General features: G+C 39.1%; 3 protein-coding genes across 3 annotated transcripts; 1 reads left to right on the plus strand and 2 right to left on the minus strand.

Moving 5' to 3' along the window:
* Positions 1–1,588: 1,588 nt before the first annotated feature.
* LOC137184697 (cytosolic sulfotransferase 3-like) lies at positions 1,589–4,772 on the minus strand. Its single transcript, XM_067592611.1, has 8 exons — positions 4,617–4,772; positions 3,710–3,842; positions 3,393–3,521; positions 2,994–3,094; positions 2,649–2,775; positions 2,446–2,543; positions 2,181–2,355; positions 1,589–2,098 (listed from the first exon to the last, which is right to left on the minus strand). The coding sequence occupies exons 1-8, from the start codon at positions 4,635–4,637 to the stop codon at positions 1,986–1,988; spliced, it is 897 nt and encodes a 298-aa protein (XP_067448712.1). The 5' UTR covers positions 4,638–4,772; the 3' UTR covers positions 1,589–1,985.
* Positions 4,773–8,220: 3,448 nt separating this feature from the next.
* On the plus strand, positions 8,221–16,679 carry wdr46 (WD repeat domain 46). Its single transcript, XM_067592612.1, has 14 exons — positions 8,221–8,353; positions 8,646–8,810; positions 10,302–10,382; positions 10,483–10,595; positions 10,714–10,801; positions 11,968–12,029; positions 12,278–12,382; positions 12,513–12,663; positions 12,844–13,079; positions 14,229–14,382; positions 15,211–15,358; positions 15,615–15,805; positions 15,943–16,056; positions 16,166–16,679. The coding sequence occupies exons 1-14, from the start codon at positions 8,297–8,299 to the stop codon at positions 16,283–16,285; spliced, it is 1,785 nt and encodes a 594-aa protein (XP_067448713.1). The 5' UTR covers positions 8,221–8,296; the 3' UTR covers positions 16,286–16,679.
* On the minus strand, positions 16,590–21,022 carry b3galt4 (UDP-Gal:betaGlcNAc beta 1,3-galactosyltransferase, polypeptide 4). The gene has a single exon (XM_067592613.1). It carries the CDS (start codon positions 20,436–20,438, stop codon positions 19,323–19,325), a length of 1,116 nt encoding a protein of 371 aa, XP_067448714.1. The 5' UTR covers positions 20,439–21,022; the 3' UTR covers positions 16,590–19,322.

Below are 21,022 nucleotides of genomic sequence, written 5' to 3' on the forward strand. Positions count from 1 at the left end.
ACCTTTAATCATGTTAGTTTGTTTAGAAACTGCTTTAAAGACTAATAACAGGGAACAGGGAAACAGGTTTAGGTAACAAGATGTTTAGAAGGCGAAAGGCATGAAGCAACATTGACAAACTGGCGAGGAGTCAATTAATCTTGGCGAGTATATATACTGCTGGGTTAGGTCTGTGCAATAGGACGATATATATGGTGTATCAAGAGAAAAACATCTATTGTTTCATATTACGCTCTATCATTTATTTTGTTGTGATGCAAATCACACTCTTTACAACAATATTTTTCATCATTTGGAGTCTGTCTGTCTTTTTTATGTGGATTACATTAATAAATTATTCTTCTTTGCTTTTTACTTGCAAAGCTTTTATTGTACTTTTAAGAGTATTTAATCTGTACAAACGATGGACAGACAACAGGGGGGCAAGGACCAACTATTTATTAATTAAATTAAAATGTGCTATATTGATATAGGTATTGTTATTCAGATATGAAATGACCTATGGTGGGATTTGAGATTTTGGTCATATTGCCATATAAGTTTGGTTTAGAGTTATAACCAACAGACAAGAATGACCTAGATATCTGTCACTAAAATATTGCCATCAAATCAAATTTCTGAATATTGACAGTGCTCTCTTTGCTCTGCTTTGCTTTGCTCTTACCATCTTGGCAAACAGGGGCAAAGGTTATGCTAAATATTCAGGCTTGCAAAAATATTTAATCCAGTCTGCATTGGCAGCTTAATGGGAACACACATGTTGACTCAACAGGAACATAGTTAAATGTCATAGACCTTTGATATCTAAGCGAGCTCAGTAGTGACAACTACTTTAGATTGGTTCTTAAATATAGGAAAACACCAGATGAGGACTTATTTATCCCTCTCAGCTCTACCTTTTCTCTTTTTTTTGTTTTCTCTGCATGGTCCATTGTTTCTCCACACTGCTTGGCCATGTGCACTCGCACTGACCCAAAATTGTGTTGAAGTGTACTTCAATCATGTGTGCTCAATATTGTCACTGTTAGTTTTATAAAAGACCTACTGGCTTTGTCTGAAATTACACCCTCATTCACTCATTCGCTACTCCCTGTGTCAAGTCAAAGTCAAATTTATTTATGTAAATAAACATGTCCATGTAATAGAAACTCACTTGTTTAATTGAGATTTTGGAGACTTACTAATCATCATGTTTTGCATCATCACTGTCTGCTGTAGAGACACACAGTGGTACTTTTTGCATCTATAAAATGCATTACATTATGGGACTTTATTAGCAGAAAGTAGTGTAGATGCACCACTGTTTTGTTCATTGTGACATTTTTGAGGCGACTGTATACTATACATAGTGGTTAGATTTACACACACAGAATTCAGATACTCAAATAAAATGGTGGAAAGTAAATGTAGTGCAGTATATAGTGAATTAGGAGTGATTTCAGACACGGCCTTTGTTTCCCCACTGATAAGTGTTTCACCTCACCCTTCCCCCAGTGCAGCCAGCCAGCTGCTCTTGGTCCCTTTGGGCTTCTGGCATGTCCACTCAGTTTTATTGTCTCACACACAGAAGAAAATGGAACAGTAAGAATGAGTTCTATTATTGTTTTATTACAAATATACTTAAATGATATAAACCCTAGTTTTAATCAGAGTACAAGAAATGGCAGACACAAAAGGAAAGAACAAATGAATATCTTTGGATTACTGATCACACAGATCTCTTTGTCTCATTTGAGAGCATCAATGTAAATTATAGTTGTCATTCAGTCATACAGAGACATGATACAAACTCAACCTACATGTTTTCTTTAAGAATTAATTTGGTTAATTACATCAATGGTTAATATTTGTGTTTTATACAGATAGAGTACATCCTCTTGTTTTTAAAGAATTTGATATCTATTGTGTTCATGATATGTAGTTCACAGGCCTAATTCAGATCATATCAGCTACAATAACTGTTTTCTCAGCCTGTTCAGTCCTGTTTAAATTTCAGTGCGGAACTGAAGAGTGGGATCCTTCATCTTTTTCTTGTAGTCTTCATCAAACTCTTCATTCTGAGCTACAGTGAAGTGGTTCTTCCAGTCACCAACCTTCCCTGCAGAGCCACAAAGAATCAGTCAGGTATTTCAGCTGTGTTTTTTCTTGTCACACACATTGTTAATTATTCATCAGGTTACCTTTTCTCATGAAGGGAGAGATTTTGAAATCCATAATCGCGAACGTAGAATAGTTGACCAAGTTGTTCTTTTTCATGTTGTCAAACTGCACCCCACATGCAATTCTGTTCTTCTCCTCGGTCGAAGGAGACAAACCAAGAAAGCAGCAGAGTTTGTCTATTTCCCGTCCAGTATCCTGGAAACACAATGGTCAAACATAATCCCGCTATTATCAGCTACAGCACAAACAAACACAAGCACAGGGAATCCAAAAATAAAAAATAACCTCAATCAGATCTTCGTAGAACATGTAATGGAGGTTTGGATAAGTCTGTTTCTTCTTCCACCAGCCGTTCACGTGGTCATACCAGGATCCGCACACCACTGAAGCAATAAAACAATACATGAAAGCACTTGCAGAGTGTTGAGGAAAGATGTGCATCTCTGTTCCAATGAAAACATTAATATTGCTTATCATTCTGTACATACTCTTTCCCTCCATGAATTTCTGGAAGAAGTTGCTCCAGTCTCCTGGCTCTGGCTGAATCATAGTCATATGATTGAAGTGGAAATAAGACACCATGTTGTCCTTGGCGTTTCGGGCCACGTAGACCATCTACAGGAGAAGAAAAGACTTCAGTAATCTAAAGGCTAACATTACATGAGACATAAGTGTTTCTTGTAGCTGGAAGTATACATCAGTTTGTTAATTTTGTCGTCATTTAGCCTTTAAATGAAATATGAGTCCTTTATGCTGCTGAAGTTACTTCATCATCTATCTCAGCTTCCTGTGATCATATGTTGAGAAAGGAAATAAAACACAGGCTACTGTACCCTGCATTTTTGCTCCCAAAAGGATTTTGGCACAAACTGGACTGGAAAATGAGTTTTAATGAGTCGAGGAGAGGTGGGGAGCTTGTCCGCCAGATCTTTCCCTGGATGAAGAGATGAAGATGGAGAGAGCAACACTCTGATCCTATAAGCCATTCATGTATAGTTTCTTGAATTTTACAGTGAGATAGAAACATGCTAATAATGGGAATAGAACTTCTCTAATATGATGATTAAGACAAATGCAACAACCACTTTCACTATTACACAACCTTTACAATACAACACAATCTCATGTAACCCGATGTCAAAGATTTAGTTTACTGATTTGGAAAAAATGTAGACAATCACTACCACAGTTTTAAATGAAATATGTGTGTGACGTGAGATTTTCTGTTTAACCTGACTCCAAAGGAGGGACACAGATCTCCAAGAAAGCCACTCTTTCATAGATAGGGATGGATGTCTCACGCTCTGGAGATTTCTGGCCAAAATACAGCAGGTCAAGGATGTATGAGACCCATGTGGTCCCTAAAAGAAGAAGAGGAGAAAGAAAGTCAAGTCAATTTTATTTATATAGTGCCAAATCATAACAGAAGTTATCTCGGGACACTTTTCATATGAGCAGGTCTAGACTGTATTCTTTAGAGACAGTACTCTTAGACTATCCTGACCCCTCACCTCTATACATACATCTTTTTAAGAGATTATGGACTGACCTGCTTTGGGGTATGTTGCAATAAGTATATCATCTGGCCTGGCCTGGAAGTTTTGAATGTTCTCCCAGTTGTCTGTGAAATAGTGGGTCATGGAAACTCCATGGAAATCAAACAGCTCTGCTCGTGAATCCATCTTTAAAAAAAAAAAAATGCAATGAAACTGGAGCAATTTGATTTTGGGGAAAAAGAAAAGAAGAAACAAGCACAAGGTTTATTAAAAGATTTATTGTCAAGTAGGTTTGCCTTGATGTTGTGGTACATAAAAATCAAAATATAAAAGATAATTCAAACTATAATTACCTACACAAAGTAAGAGATAGTACAAGTACCACAAGTCAAAAATATATAATACAAAATAAATGTACAATAAAAATAAACTGAAAAAATCTGTCAGAGTTTAAAATGAAATGAATAAAATGTGCATACAGTAACAGTCAAAAGTTTGGACACTTTGGGAAGGTGTGTCCACACTTTTGACTGACACTGTATATTTACCAAGAGTGTACGAAAGTTCATTCATAATAAATAAAGAATTGGATTAATGTAACATGCCAAACAACATTGTTCATTGTCATCTGCAGACAGTGAAGTCAAAATGTCTTAAAAATAACTTCTAAAAGTCATCTTAAAAGGATAGAAACAACAAACAATTAAGAGCCAAAAAGGACAATATTGTGCTCAAAGAATAGTTAGAAAAAACACTGTTGCTGTTAAAGACAAGAGGGGTTGAATTCTTCAAATATGTAAAAGCAGTTGATAATACATCACTTTTACATGCATTTACAATTCCATTCTCATAAGCTCTGCACTACATGTTTAACAAGTAATGAACCCCACTTGACAGTAAAGCACACGTAGGTCTAAAAAAAGAGATTCATTTAGAAATCCAGTAACAGATCAGACATACCTTGTCCGGATTTACTGACATGCTGATCACCGCAAGTTTCTCTGTCGTTTCTGTTTCTTATCCTTTTCTTGTCTCCTTTTGTAATTTTTCCCTAACCACCCAACTATTTTCCTTCCTGTTACATAATAGTCTCCCCACTGTAATTTTGGTCTCAGTGCCAGAGCTGATATGAAAAGTCCAGCCCCTCCCCGTCCCACCAGAAGTCCCGAGTCGTTCCCCTTTATTCCCCTCTTTTCTCAGAAACATACAGAACATGCATGGTATACGCAGCTGTTTGCCTAATACATCAAGATTTCGTCTGATTCAACTTTTTTCAACTCATTGTGTGCAGTGATGAAGAATCTGTTATATCTTGTTGCTGTCTGTCTGAATACAGTACCCCCCCCCTGTTTTGGCCCCTTTATTTCATTATTGACAACTGACTGTCTGAATGCAGCAGATTAATACATAAAACTCAGCATCAGTAATCCCAAATAATCATCAAACACAGGTTTTCCTACTTTCATACCACATTTTTTTGTTCTTTGTAACCATAAACGAGTTATGTATGTGTGATAGGTTGGCTTTCAGCCTTACTTTTTCCCCTTTTTTCCTAGTGTCTCTGCCAAACGAACAGGGTGTTGTACTGGCTGCTGTCCCTCTCCTCTCTACTGCATGGTGGTGGTGTGAGGTGCTAACTGTGTGCATTTTCAACCGGGTCACTATTGTGTCGTCTTGTGTTTAGATGACAGCGCACAACTATGTGTGTGGTGGTGTCCGGGAATCCTGGTAGCACTCGGGTAACCCCCTACATGTCTGGCTCGTATGAATTCTGAGGTGTTTTTAGTAATTTTATCTTTTTCTCTAGCGTCCGTGGCAAGTTGGCATTAACATTTTGTTCTTTTTTTTTAGGACTTTGTGCTTTCATCATGTTGTAATAAATAAATTGCCCTAAACCTGATTTTTTTTTTATAACTAGTATTCAATAAATTGCCCATCGAGAGTCAAAATCCATGTTTCCTTATTATTTTGTTACACCCATGACAACCCTTATTTAGTTTTCCTGGGGATTTTTTCCCCAGATGGCGTTGTCCAACCTTGAGGCCCACTAGCCTCATTACTTTGCCTTAGTTACATAAGTTGTGTATGCACATTTAAACAATGTCACAGTCACTTGGGAACTGTGTGCTTGTGTTCAACTCAAAACACACACAGTTCTTTATCCTTTAAAGTGCATTTGAGTTAAAACCACAATACACAGCAAGAAAAACATAAGAAAGCTTCTTCTTTGCAGTTAGTTTTCAATCTGCAGTTCTGTCCTGTCTGTGAACTGCACTTTCTCCATGTATAGATGAAGAATCTTGGCCCATTTTCAAAAATATTTCCAGTGAGCCTGGGGAGGAAGAGCACGGACCCAGAGGCCATGTGCAGCTGTAACCTCTCAAAAGTTTAATTGGTTGTCGGTCGTTGAGGATACACACACACGCACACAAAATAAACAGATAAGAAGTTAATGGGGCATCTGAAGGGAGGGATCACTTCTAAAACATGTCATGCAAGGAAATACATATACTGTAAGTTAACTACTGACTTTCAGATAAAGACTTGCTTTGTGCTGCAGAATGTCAAGTATGAATTTTTGAACTCAACTTTTATATATTTCAACGTATATCTCAAAAGCTGGGTAAATAAAAACAAAGCTATATGCATGATTAACCTTAGGTTAATAGCGGTAAGTGAGAGTTACCACACTGGCGGCTTGACTCTATAGGGCTGTCTGTCAGTTGTTCCACCACTTTGGTCCGGGCTGAAAAATCTCAACTTTTACTTAAAGATGCAGCGTGTAGAATTTAGTGGCATCTAGCAGAAGGGACTTGGCAGAAATGGAATATAATATTCATAAGTATGTTTTAATTAGTGTATAATCACCTGAAAATGAGAATTGTTGTGTTTTTGTTGCATTAGAATGAGCCCTTTAATCTACATATGAGGACCCGACGTAGCGAGTCCTCTTCCATGGAGCCCGCCATGTTGCACCACCATGTTTCTACAGCAGAATAAAATGGACAACCCAAACACCGGCTCTAGATTGGGCCTTTCGCAGCCACCATAGGTTTTCTTACACACTTGGAAGGGGAGGGTAAATGCTAGATTGGATCTGCTGGAGGGACAAACTCTAGCGGTTAGGGTTAGGTTTCAGGTTGAGGTTAAGATTAGGGTTAGGGTAACGGAATTAAAGGAAAATTAAGGAATTTGATTCAATTTGAGTTTGTAATTATCTGACAAAAAAAAAAATCCATTCTAAGATCCACTCTAGATAATCTAGCCTTTAGATAAATTAACCAATAAATCAGCCTGTGTAATACATCGGCTGTTGTTATCTTATTGCAGATACTGTATATGTCCTGCCGATAAGTACACAAAATTGCACTACAGAAATGCAAAGATGCTTTTAAGGCGATTTAGGAACAGTGACACCATTACATAGTTCGTCCACCACCAAGTTAAACCGACAAGTAGTAAGAATCTGGGCTGCATCCATCTAAAAGCCAAATTTGTTCACAGTTCTTTAAAAAACAAGTGTAAGGGAACCTTATTATAAGTTTATGTTTTATTTCAATGTAAAGATATAGGAAAATTGGCTAAAAATAATTTTCTGATTTTTTAAAAACTCTCAAATATCAGTAGGTAGGTATTTGCCTCAAAAAATCCAGCAATGATCAGGCTACGGTTCACTAACTGCGTTTTCTGTGGGGTTTGGTTGAAAGCCCCAGGAAAAGCTAGTAAGTGGACCTTGATAATTTTAAAAAAGTAAAAATCACTATCAAGTAACTATTTGATTACATGGAATACAAAACAATAACATTCATTTATAAAATAATTGGGTTTGTTAATTACTTTAGTATAGGTAATACTTCCAGGCATTTATAAAATAAACAAGTACAACAAGAGTTGTACGCCATTTGGCTTATGAGGGGATTGAACAAGCCAAACCTAACAGAGTTCTGATCTGTAACGACTCAGCGTCTGTACAGCTTAAAGCCAGGCACATCCATTAAATCCGCAGGACATACTATTTGAAATAATGGAAATACATTCACAAGTAATACATCAAGGCACTGTGGTCACATGCATTTGGATTAGGATCAATAGAGTGGCAGCAGCACTGGGATCAGGAGACAAGAGGAAGACAAATAGAGTTGGTATTGAGAGAAACAGGGGGAGGAAATAGAAAAGAGGAGGACTCTCCACATTATAGGGAAGCATCCAACTGGACTTTGTGAGCATTGTCAGGTTCCAGGAACATGTAGTTGTTGACTGAACATGTAATTGTTAACTGCAGGGAATATACCTCAGAAAGAAAGGACACGATGGAGGGAATGAGGAGATCAGGGCTGACAGGAGCAAGTTTGAAGGGCTTGTGGGTGTATGTGATTTGCTTTTGTGTGTGGCTTTGTATTTTGTATGATGTGTTCTGTGTGTTTTTTTTGCTTTGTACTGTTTATTGTTGTGCTGTTGTATATTTTGATTGTGGAGGACTGCAGATGTAAATTAGCTTTGAGCTAACTCTGGTGTAGCGCATCATTTATGTTAAAAACTGTACACTGTCCCGATAAATAACTACAATAATAATATTACAGTATGAGAGTGGACAGGGCAGGAAGAGACGTCACAGGAAGTAAAAAACGTATACAAGAAAGATGGCGTCGGTCGGCGAGGCAACGGTAAAGGATACACACGTGGGGAAAAAGAAAAAGGTAACTGTGAATAAATAAGTAAGAGGTCATTATCGCAACGGTGTCGAGCTTTTGTTGCTGTCGGATAAGACAGGCTAGCTCTGTGCCTTTGAAACTGACACATTCAAAGTAGCATTTAGCTCGTTATTTGCTAGCATCAGGCAGCTAACTGCAGCAGCCTTGATGTAAGTTAGAGGAGGTCCTCGGAGGAGTCGAGCTGACCCTGTTTCTGAGCACAAATTAATACTCTAAACTCAGTTATTTCCGTAAAGTCGCTGCTGCTAACCTGAGACCATTTTCTCCTTTCCGACAGCCTCCTGCTCGATACTGGGAGGAACCGCAGAAAGAGGAGAAAGATGAAAACAAAGTGGGAAAAGACGAAGAGACGACTGAAGCTGCTGAGGAGCAGGAGACACAGAAGGCAAAGAAAAGAAAGCAAGAAGAGGAGCAAACAGATGGAAATAAAGTCATATCAGGGGTAAGAGAATAAAAGTGATTGTTGTTTGACTGGCCCATCATCAATGCCCCTTTCAATCAGTTTATATTAACTCACTGAAGCTGATTGAAAACAAATTAACTGAAACCTTGAACCTAATGTGATGGTTAAATACAGAAAAATAACAGCAAGATCTCATCACCTTGCAAACAAACTCTCCGTATACCAAGTCCAATACTTAAGCTCTAGATATCTGCTGAGACAGAGTACCAATCTGATACCAGTGCTCTCTTTTTAATTAAAATTTAAGTTTTAAACTGTGTACAACTCAACAGGATCATTTTATGTAAGGTATCGTCAGGCCAGGGATAGTTGTGGCCTAAAAAAATGAGTAGCTGCAACTAACAGTTAGGTTCATCATTTGGTCTAAAATGTCAGAAAAGAGACAACATCTTTATATGTCTTGTTTTGTCTGACCAGCAGTCCAAAAACCAAAGTTATACAGTTAGGGGCCGCAACTAATGATTATTGTCATTAATCTGTTGATTATTTTCTCAATTAATTGATTAGTTGTTTGGTCTATAAGATGTCAGGAAATAGTGAAAAATCACTGTTTCCTAAAGCCCAAGCTGCAACCTAAAATTTTCTCTTTTGTCCTATCAAACAGTCCACAACCCAAAGATAATCAGTTTACTATTATAAACTAAAGAAACCAGGAAATAGTGATATTGAAGAAGCTGGATCAAGAGAGTTTTGGCATTCTTATGAAATCACTCAAAACAGTTATTTGGTTGTCAAAATAGTTGGCAATTCATTTTATGTCGATTGACTTATCATTGCAGCTTTAATAGAGTTTATTTACTGTTATGTAAGATAAGATAGAACAGGGAATGTGTTAAAAAATTATTTTTACTAAATTACATTTACTAAATTATAAAACAAATAGTTGCTGATTAGTTTTGTCGTTTGATAATTGCTTAAGCTCTAAATGAAATATCAAAGGTAAGATGCCATGGGATTTATGGCTGCACTACTCCATCAACTGGAAATATTTTTGATAAAAATAATCTCGTGCATCATTTTTATAAACATGTCCCCCAAATTCGGCCTGACATTTTTAGTGTCTTTGGAAACGTTAAGATCTCCGCTAGAATTTGAAATTTATGTGCGTTTAACACAGCAACAGTGAGTGTTTTCTAACAATATTTGTAAATTTCTTTTTCCAATGTAGTATAAAATGTATCTTTCTTAAAGTATTATCTTTGTGACGGAAGTGAACAATAGTCGTACCAAACTTATGTGTTGATTCAAGAGCCATGTACTGAATGTACATGCAGTGCATCCCTGAACTGTAAAGCAACATTTATAACCAGAAGTAGATCATATTTACTCTACACCACATTATTGAAATACCACAGATTCCCAAAAACATCTAATGTCGTATTCCAGTATTATATTCTATCACTATATCCTCCAGCTCTGCATTATAATTTCAGTGTTAAAAAAATTAAAGTGAGTGTATTTTCTCCTTAGAAATCAGACCCTTTCCCTGGGCCTGCCCCTATTCCTGAAGACAGGGTGCAGAAGTTCAAGAGGAAAGAAAAAACTAAAAAGGTAAGCACCTCAATGTGTCTTATTTACAATTCCTGGTAAGTAAATGAAGTTAGCTGTTTCCACTAGGCGTCATCTCATTTCATTATTCTTTTCGTCCTAGCCTCGGCGCCACCATTCCAAGCTGAAAGATGTGATAGCTCGCTCAGAAGAAGCCTCCGAAATGGCCCAGAAACAAGCTGCTCGGTTTGACCTTCTACTCCCAGAGGATGCAGGGTAATTTCAGCTGCTGGCTTATTTATGTCACTATACTGACAGAGATTAAATGGTGAAAAGTGTCACTTTAAGCCACCGCTGAAACACCTGGTTGTGCTACATTTCCCTTTAATCTCAGGTTTCTAGAAGGAGATGAAGACGAGGACACGTGTACCATCTCTCAGGAGGATATTGCTGATGCTGTGGATATAACATCTGGGGCAAAGGTGGGACACTGACTGAACACTAGTGTAGGCACTTCTGACATTTTAGTGCTGCGGCCTTATTTCAGGGTATCTACATATGTGTCTTTTAAAGTCTTAAAAAGCAATTTTAAAAGAATTTATCTTCCTCAAAAAATTCTTGCAACAGTGGATTTTGTGTACAGGAAGCTGCAAAAACTCAAATTAACTCAAGTTAATCATTTGTAACTGGTTAATTGATCTGTACGTTTTCTGCCACTTTCCTGGTCACATTAAATTAATTGATTATGTAATCAGGAATTATCGTTATATACTGCAGGGAAGTACTAAATAATGTGATATAATAATAAATAATTCTAGGTGAAATCGTCCTTACTGGTTTCCGATAATACTTTGTTACTTTCTGGTATGACTGGTGTTAATTTGCTTTCTATGTGGTATTAAAAGGTCTTAAATTTAACTTAGTGAACCCTGCAGAAACCCTGATATTTATTAAAGGTTTATATTTTGACCTTGTTAATCATCAAATGTTACTTTTAAATAGCAATTTACAGCAAAAACCCACGATAAAGTAGCTATTTATGTGGGTCAAAACCTTCCCTGGCATAAAAAAATCTCTACACAGAATCTAGTCCAGACATAACATATGAGGATTTTCTGTTGGTTGCCTGGGGCACGGCAGGTTTTCAGCCATCATCCGACAGGCTGTGTGTCTGTGGGATTACACAGGCTGGGAACAGTGTGTGGTACACACAGGACATGTTGTTTCCAGTGTATTGTATCAAATCCAATGTTTTCTATGTCTAGTTAAAAAAGCACAAAGCACACCCAAAACTAACTGAACACCATGTTTTTTGAAGGGAACAAGACTTAGATTACTTTTTAGCTCATGATTAAGAGTTGTTACTAAGTCACTTATTAATTCTTTTTTCATTTCATGTGCTGCTTTTGCTGCTGTTTCTGAATGCCTTCTCTCTTCAATGCAGTCAAACTTCATTTAAGATTTGTACAGGAAAGATACAAGTTAATGTAACTTTATTATTGTATTTTTATGTGTCAGAGATGAGCATACTGTGGCAAATGTTTGATTACATTTAAGATGAATTCTAGGAGGTCCCAGGTCTTTTGTTTTTGCTCTGACTATTTACTTCTTCTTTATCTGTTTTTCCTTTCTCCTACTTCCTCCTCAGTATTTTAATCTGAAACTGTCTCAGTTTGGACCATATCGAGTAGATTACAGCAGGACTGGACGGTCAGTGTCACACTCTCTGTACTCATACAAACAAACATATCAAATGTTTATCTTGTATTGATTTATATGTTCCCAAATGATCTGTGTTAGTGGAAGACAGCATATAATAATTTAATCATTTAACTACTACAGCAAATGTTTTTAAATTGTTGGAACAGCGTTAAGAGAAAACTCAGGACATTTTTAAATAAATATGTTTGTGTGTTTGAGGTGTTCGTGTGTCGTTAATGATGTGTTCTTTCCTCCAGTCACCTGCTGCTTGGTGGCAGAAGAGGCCATGTCGCTTGTATAGACTGGCAGTCCAAACAGCTGATGTGTGAGATAAATGTGATGGAGTCTGTCAATGATGTAAAGTAAGTTATCCAACCATTTTGTAATAGTTATAACATACTTAGCACACAGCTTAGTATTTTAGAATTATTCTTCTACTACCAGCAACTGTGAACATCCACTCTGTAAATATAATAAAATACTGTGTTTTAGGTGGCTCCACAGTGAGACCATGTACGCAGTGGCTCAGAAGAAGTGGCTATACATCTACGACTCCAATGGAATAGAGCTTCACTGCATCCGCAAATTCAATGACGTCCTTCGTATGCAGTTCCTCCCCTACCACTTTTTGCTAGCCACAGCGGTGGGTTCATTAAACCTCTTTTCTAGGATTTACACATGATCTGTTGCATATTTGTCACCATAACTAAAATGTATCATCTGTGAATTGCGGATTCGCCCTGAACCCTGATGTTACATATCAGCAGCTCAGTTGAGAGTGTTTCTTTAGCTTAAATCCTCCTGTTCTTGCTCTTGTGTTCAGAGTTCCACAAGTTTCCTGCAATACCTCGATGTGTCTGTGGGAAAGGAGGTGGCAGCTATCTGCACCAAGACTGGCCGTCTTGATGTGATGTGCCAGAACCCTCATAATGCCATCATCCACCTCGGCCACCCTAACGGCACAGTCACCCTCTGGTCGCCCAACCAGAAAGAAGCCCTTGTCAAGATGCTCTGTCACCAGGGCGGCGTGCGCTCTGTCACTGTGGACAAGACGGGCACGTGAGTCATCTTAAAACTGTAAACTTCTCATGGATATTTATTTATTTTGGAAGCAGGAGGTTGCTTCATAGTAGTTCCAATGATATTGTTTTCATTATTACCGTATTGGCCTGAATATAAGACAATAACCACAATCACATGCTCACAAGATAAGAGATCCTTCTTGAATGGAGAATGTGCAGGTGTAACACCAGTTACTACAGAGAGCATTATGGATTGTTTGTAGAGTTTTAGAGTTTGTTAGAGTCAGTCACCCCAAAAAGTGTTTTTTTTTAAACTCAGTTTAAGCTACTGGTACCAGTTTAAGCCATTTTTCTGCCACAGAGGAAAGAAATCTATAAAAATGAGTCCAAAGCGCCTTCTAACGTCTTTACTGCAGAAACAGACCGGGGTCCGAATCATCTGTCAAGCTGCCAAGAATTCCCTCTGTCACAGATGATGAGGAGCTCAAACACACTGAAAAATGCTAATTTTTGTAGAAAATAATGTAGATTTTTTTCCAAGAGCCTGACAGGAGAGAGATACACAAATGTGAGATTTACCTTCTGCTTTAATGGAAGTATTTTACTTTTTTCTTCAAGACTTCAAGGATGAGGTGTGTCTTCTCCTTGGATTATCAGTATCTCAGGGAAACATTCCCAAAGTGTGTTGTATCTTCCAAAAGTCTTTTTCCAAAAGCAGCTGTTGGTAAAGGTGGGGGGGGTCGTCTTATATTCAGGTCAATACGGTATTTTACTTTATTCTTTGATTAAAAGTCTTTGTAATCATTAACACCCTCTGGAGACAACATTCAAAGATTCAGTTGTATACTTGGCTGTGCATTGTACCTGGATTATTTTAATGACTTTGCATCATTTTTAAAAATTACCACAATGACAAAATATAGTGTAATCTATTGATACAGTGTATTACATGTTCTTATTAATACAACTCTCCATTGTAGCAGTCATAGTGCTAGCGCCCTCCACGCAGAACAGTGGGTGGTAAAAAATGAACAAGTTCTTCTTTGGCTGAATAATTCCATAAATGATAAAGAGATTTATAGGCTGAATAACTACTACAGTATATTTTCTGTTGTGAGCAGTGAACTGCAGTTTCCACAGTGTCCACCAGAGAGCACTCTGTTGTAATGGTCTCCTTTTTTGGCAGATACATGGTGACATCAGGCATGGATAAAAAGCTGAAAGTATATGACATCAGAGCCTTCAAGCCCCTCAAGTCCTACTTCCTCCCAGCTGGAGCTTCTTGTTTGTCACTGAGCCAAAAGGGGCTGCTGTCTGCAGCCACGGGAGATATTGTTCAGGTCATTATCCCTGTCACACTGCACGTTTTAATGATTTGTCATTGAAATACAATCGGTGCACAGGAAGTGATGCATTTTTCATTTGGAGCTGCAGTTTGTCATGAAAGAACACTGCTGTATATTTACCATGAGAAGCAAAAAACACTGTTGTTTAATGGAGAAAGTGTTAACTGCAGATTTAGGAAATGGATTTGCAAAGATTATTTGATTAATTGTTAGATTAAGGTTAAAGAATATTAATCAACTATTTTGATAATCGATTAATTGTTTAGGTCATTCAAGCAAAAATGCCAAAAGTTTGATGTTTCCAGGTTTTTAAAGTGACAATTTGCTGCCTTTCTTGGTCTTAGATTTTATATATCTCCATAATGAAAGTAATTGTTAGTTGCAGCAGTCATTATTTATTATTTCAAACCTGAAACTGTGTATGTTGTGAATTGTTTGCTTGTAAAATTTATATTTTAGCATGTTCATCTGACCTGCTGTGCAACTGAACACTCTCTATTTTCCATATAATAAGCACCAAATTAATTCATTGGCCTTTTCAGTAACTTTCTATGAATTTATGGTTACATATTACTTTCCTTTTAATGAAGTGACAAACTACCTTCTCTCCAAAGATGAATTTTTTTTTAAAATGAAGTTGAAAGTTATTGCCTGAAATGACCCATGACACCACAGAAATGAATTTTGATCATAATTATTGTGTTCAGAGTTTTGTCTTTTTTTTTAATCTTGTGACACATACGACATTTTTATCTTTACATATTGGTAACCTTATACCCACAAATCAATTCATCTGTGTCTGTAAAAACGGTCTCCCTGCAGGTGTACAGGGACGTGTGGAGCTCTCCAGTGACTAAACCCTACATGGCTCATAGAGTTCGGGGATCAGTGTGGGGTCTGCACTTCTGTCCCTTTGAGGATGTCCTCGGGGTTGGGCATGGAGACGGTTTCACTAGCATGCTTGTACCAGGTCTGATTCGATTTCACATTACATATTTAAAAGTAGACTGAATAACAAGGAAGCAATAAGTAGGTCATTGTTTGGTGAACTAAAACTGGTGTTTCAGCTTGGTGTGGTGGTATGTAAATTGGCTGCTGTCACTTAACCATACAGCAAAATATTTTGATTTACTTTGAAAACAATCCATACATTATATTTTTCTGTGCTTTAACTTCATGAACTGTTCTCTTCCCTTCTTCCCTTTGTCACTCTAATTTACATTCAGGTGCTGGTGAGCCTAACTTCGATGGTCTGGATGCAAATCCATACCGCAGTGCAAAACAGAGGCAGGAATGGGAGGTTAAAGCCCTGCTGGACAAGATCCAGCCAGATCTCATTAGCCTGGATCCGACTGAGCTGGGGCAGGTTGACCATGCCACCTTTCAGCAAAGGCACCAAGACAGGGTCCAAGCTCTGGTCAGTGTCTGGAAGCATCTTAATGGCACAATATCACATTTTATTTTAAGACACACATCTGTACATTTTGAAATATTGATGCATGGTCAGAACATGTTGTTTTTACAGCTTCCTGAAATCATGTTTTGTCTTGTCAGGGCTATGACCCGCTGGCCAAAGAAAAATTTGTTCCCAAGTTTAAGAAAAAAGGTCGGAGCTCTACTGGCAATGTTGAAAGGCGCAAGAAGCAAGTGGCTCATGAAGACCAGAGGGTAAGTAATTCAGAACATAACCAATGCAAAAGCACTATCTTTCTGCTACATCTGCAGTGTTAGGCTCATCTAACTTGTCATGTGACTTGTTTACCCCCCCCCCCCACAGGATGTAATACGAAAAACCGTGCAGGACAAAGTGAAGATGGAAAAAGAAAGAAGCGAGAGGGAGAAGAAGGCGGCGGCGTTATCTAGCCAGAGATCAGCTCTGGACAGATTCAAAAAGTAGAAAAAGAGGACCCATTGTGCAGCCAAAAACCCAGTGACATTCTGTGGGAGTGACCTTTGAACTTCATATAAAGGACACATTACTGCTCTGTGCGAGCAAAACAAGTCCTGCAGAAATTCTGGATGTAGTCAGCTCATTTGTTCATCTGTAATCAATGTTGAGTGCAGTGGTAGGGCAATTCTATTTAATGCCTGTAGCCTGAAGCACTTCCTGTCTACATGGGTGGATGAACTAATGTGAGGTCCCTTCTTTGGCATGGATGTCACCGAGAATTTGTGTTAAATTGTATTTTTTTCAAGCAAGATTTTTGACCTTGTCAAATGGAGTGCTTTGGTGGCATCTGTCAAATGTTTTATATAAATATGTTCTAAAAAATAAACAAAATAATACCAAACCTCTGAATTCAGTGTTATTATAGATCACAGCTGAATGTAAAACATACTTAAACATGCTTACACATTGTCAGCACTAGAAGTCATTAACAGAATAAGTCACGGATTAACAGCTGATATTAGCACAGCCTGTATCCCTCCTAAAGTCATCAGCCGGCATATTTGGGTGACGTCTGTTCAACAGTTACAAGTAGCAATGACAAACAATGAGGTCCTGTAAAATAATTTTGTAATGATTCATTTATGATTCAAAAAGGACAAGAATTCAGAAAAGTGTATATACTCATGAGGTTCTCAAAATAAAAAAAGTAAGAGGACGGTGAAGTCGACAACAGGAAGTGTTTGAGTGACAAACACTGTCCTATTGTCTGCGGGTTTAATGCACACTGTCACATTCACACTGAGGTATTTAACATCCTTGCTTGAGTTCAATAAATACAGTTAGACTAGATAACAGGATAGATTAGCTATGAAGTTCCTCATACCTACTATGAACTGGGGAGGCTGGTTTCCAGTACAATACACCTTACTAAACTGCAAAATATATTGAAGCTGAAGCTAGAGATACCAATTCCTCCGAGGGACAAAGGCTCTAATTGCCGATATTTTTAATACTGTTTGTGGATGTTTCAATCAGTAAGACAACTACTTTGTGTGACTAAATTGTCCGTATGATATTTGTTCTCGGGTCTCTCTTGCAGAAGTGATTTCAACCACACTTCCTGAATAACAGTTACCAACTGGCACTGGCAGTTCACAAGAATTTGAGGAAATAACTCATAAAGGCGGGGTGGACAATGATTCACACAGACTCTTTGAAGCCCTAAACATAAACAGTTCATGTTGCGCATTAATTTGGCATGACTTACAGAGTGTACTTGCTACAGGCTTAAAGGACAGGTCCACAATTTTTCAAGTCTCTCTTAAAACAATAGTCAGGTTCCCAAATGAACATTGAAATAGGTTTTTCTTGTCATAAAAACATTCCTTCCATTCATACTGAATATTAGGAGATCCCTTCATAATAAAAACGTATTTAAAGGTTTATCTGAAGCTAATATGAAGCTTCAGTCGTCCAAATTGGTCAAATCAAGTAGATATCTTTCAATGTTACAGTCTTTTTAGTGCCTCTTTTTGTTACTATATTTGTTGTTTTAAAACAGACTTGAAAAATTGTGAACCTACCCTTTAAGGCTCTAGGGATAAAAGAAAGAATGTGGAAAGCAAAAGATGATTTGCAGGCAGCAACACGTCAGGTACATCCTCATTGTCAAACAAGTTCTAGAAAAAACAAATTGACAGGTTAAGTTGACATCAAATGTCAAAGCACTGAGTTCCTGATTCGTTTGCCAGCATGTTTTCTCGTCATGGTGTAACATGACACTCATATTGTGCCACTCCTTTCCTTTATTTGTCATAGAGGCAGGGGGGATATTCTTTTTTTTTTTTAATGAGAAACACATTTGACATGTAGGTGTGTGTGTTTCCTTTCTGAAAAAAACATCAAGAAAACCTAAAATAAGATTCAGATTGGTTTATTGGTGACTGAGTATTCAATTCACATTTTCACATATATTTCCTGAGTGTAAAGACACTGATTTTCTCTTTATTTAAATTGCGGGAGGAGCAACACAGCCTGGGGCTTCACCCGACACATAATATAGTGTGTTTTGAAATACAGTCATTCCAGCTTGCCAAAGGCGGGGACCAAATAAAGTCCAGCCACATCTGTGCAAAGCTGCCATTCACACTCTACTTAATGTTTAATCTCACTACAGAGAAAAGTTATAAATACTACTATTTAGTGGGATTATAGTGGTGTATCACGTCAATTTCATATATTTTCGGTGTCTGGTGATACGAAGCAGCGGAATAATTTAGCCTTCAAGAGCCTATGGTACCTAATATCCTCTGCTGTCCATCGCAGAACTTGTCAAACTCATACAAGCATCACTGTCCCCAATTTCAACTATCTAATTCATGGCATGTTGTATATATCATCATATAAATATTACTGAAAAACATATTACCTCATCTCCTGTCATACATCCTGTGCTGAAGTGATTATTCTACAGTTGTGAACATAAGTTATAAATATTAGCATTACTCCCTTCCTGCGGGATATATGAAGCCTGTGGGTTTGATATCTATTGTAGCATGTTTTGGAGACATCATGCATTTCAGCATCTTATTAGACTAACATCTACAATCCAAGTAGCTGGTGATCGACTACACAGGTATTAAATATGTGAAGGTAGCAGCCTACAGATGTCAGACTGTGTGTTTAAGTAGAAATGTCCAATGTGCATTCATCACATAAGCTGCAGTATTTCCTCACTGTATACTATCAGCATGCCAATATTGTGTGTTTGCTCTACATATACATCAACAGTCAGTGTAATAATGAAAGATGCTGAAACTGTCTAAAGACAGGATAAAGACTGCTGTGGCAATTTTTCATACCTTCGGTTGATAGTCCCCTTTTCTGCAAAAAACAGCCTGTTAAATACATTACAGTGTTTAAAAAAATAAAGCTCATAAAAATAAAGTCACATTTTCTTCCCAGCATGAAGAGCACTTGTGCTGTTCACAGTATTGAAGCAAGGCACAGCCCTGATGAGTCCAGCTTTCCTTCTCACCAACCCTCACAACCCCTGCTCTAGCCCCAGCACCGACCCCAGCATCGCTCTGACTTTGCACATCCCCAGAGAAGTGCGAAGACTCAGCCAGGAACAAGGGGGTGATGAATGGACGTCAGCCCAGTAGTGCAGCATCTCCCTGGGTGGTATGTGGTGGATGGACACCATGGCCTGAAAGCAGCAGCGCCCGTATGGCACACCTGGGCCGCCGGAGAAGAGTGGGCAGTGCGAGGGCAGCACCCCAGCTGCCCGGGCACACAGACCCACAAACACATCCTCAGGGGGCAGAGGTGTGGATAAAGGTGATGCATTGGCTGCCAGGGAAATTTTGAGCAATGCGGAACGGGACAGAACATAGGCTGTACCACTGCAGTAGTCTGGAAAGACAGAGGGAGGGTAGGCCCCTGAGGGGAGGTAGTGCTTGCTATCCGGGTCACGGTCCGGAGCCACATGGAGATGCACCCTCCCGAGGTACAAGTCTCCTTGTTCATAGGGGTTGCGGCTTTTGTTTAGGAAGTGCAGGAGGGCACTGGGATTGAACAAGACATCATCATCCACTTTGGCCATGAAGTGAGCCTGAGGGCAGAACCGGCGGGCCCAGCCCAGCATGGATAGGGTCTTCAGGGTGAGGTTGGAGTAGGTGTCCAAAAAACGCCCCTGAATCAGGTCTCCTCGCTCTCGGGCTTCCTCTATCAGCAGCTTGGCCAGTCCAGGGTCAGACGCCACACCCACCATGAAAAGGGTCATGACCCGCAGGCCCCTCACCTCCACCTCTCCACCCCAGGTGTCCCTGATGGCTTGGCGTGCCCTCTGATTGACAGGAGCCGAGGTAACCATGGTGATGAGGTAAGGCTTCGCACGTTGGCACACGAGCGGGCTGGGCATGAGCAGGAACTCCTCGGGTCTGGTGGGAGGGACGCTCTGCGGGGGGATGATGCCGGCGTGCGGCTCCACCACCGTGTTCATGCTCATAGAGGTGACCCATGACTCGATGAAGTCCACAAACAACAGAGCCAACAGGGCTGCGCTCGCTATCGCCGCGCAAAGAAAAGGCAAAATACCGAGCCTGCTCCCTCGCTTTCCAAATCGGGTCTTACATACCCACAGTCCCCGTCCGACCATGACCAACCTCCACCGCCACCGCGAAGCTCTGAAGACCGCTGTAGGCTGCTGCAACTCGCCCGTTTCTCGCCGGCTCTCCTTCCCTTGTCGTCTATAAGCACTCTTCTAACATTGTGTTTTTACGCGTTTCCTCCTCTCTCTGTCTTCTGTGCTCAGAGGTTTGAGTGCCCGCAGCGTCAGGAGGAGAGAGTCTGTGCTGATGCGGAGAAGGGGCTGGTACTCTTGTGTTGATGCTGCAGCCCAGTCAGTTTTTCAGAAGTGGGATATGCAGCTGCGCAAATGGAGCGGTCGAATCGGTAGGCTATTTTTTCCGTTACTGCAACGTGGAGTTACTCTGAGGTCGATTGCGACACAGGGAGGGTGTGCCAATTCAATTACTCCACACTTAATGCCTTCTGATGTCCTGATTAGCTCTGCATCTGATGAGTAGTTTTTTTCTTTCCGATCAGGCAGTGAAACCAGCCGTCTAAGACATAAAATCTGCTGTCTAGCATATCTTTTTATAATGGAAATGATATGCATACAGCCTTTTATCATTGCATGCAACGTTGCCAGATCTCGCGAGAGAAACAATCACCCAGGTC

The sequence above is a fragment of the Thunnus thynnus genome, chromosome 6 (assembly GCF_963924715.1).
Source record: "Thunnus thynnus chromosome 6, fThuThy2.1, whole genome shotgun sequence".
NCBI classification, from domain to species: Eukaryota; Metazoa; Chordata; class Actinopteri; order Scombriformes; family Scombridae; genus Thunnus; species Thunnus thynnus.

What these genes read in the sequence shown, in the direction of transcription:
- LOC137184697 (XM_067592611.1), bottom strand. Translation starts at nt 4,637, where the DNA reads ATGTCAGTAAATCCGGACAAG. An exon ending in TGCAACATACCCCAAAGCAG is followed by an intron (nt 3,522 to 3,709) that starts GTCAGTCCATAA and finishes TTCTTCTTTTAG; the next exon opens with GGACCACATGGGTCTCATAC. An exon ending in TTTGGGAGCAAAAATGCAGG is followed by an intron (nt 2,776 to 2,993) that starts GTACAGTAGCCT and finishes CTTCTCCTGTAG; the next exon opens with ATGGTCTACGTGGCCCGAAA.
- wdr46 (XM_067592612.1), top strand. Translation starts at nt 8,297, where the DNA reads ATGGCGTCGGTCGGCGAGGCAACGGTAAAGGATACACACGTGGGGAAA. An exon ending in CTACTCCCAGAGGATGCAGG is followed by an intron (nt 10,596 to 10,713) that starts GTAATTTCAGCT and finishes CTTTAATCTCAG; the next exon opens with GTTTCTAGAAGGAGATGAAG. An exon ending in CCACGGGAGATATTGTTCAG is followed by an intron (nt 14,383 to 15,210) that starts GTCATTATCCCT and finishes GTCTCCCTGCAG; the next exon opens with GTGTACAGGGACGTGTGGAG.
- b3galt4 (XM_067592613.1), bottom strand. Translation starts at nt 20,438, where the DNA reads ATGGTCGGACGGGGACTGTGGGTATGTAAGACCCGATTTGGAAAGCGA.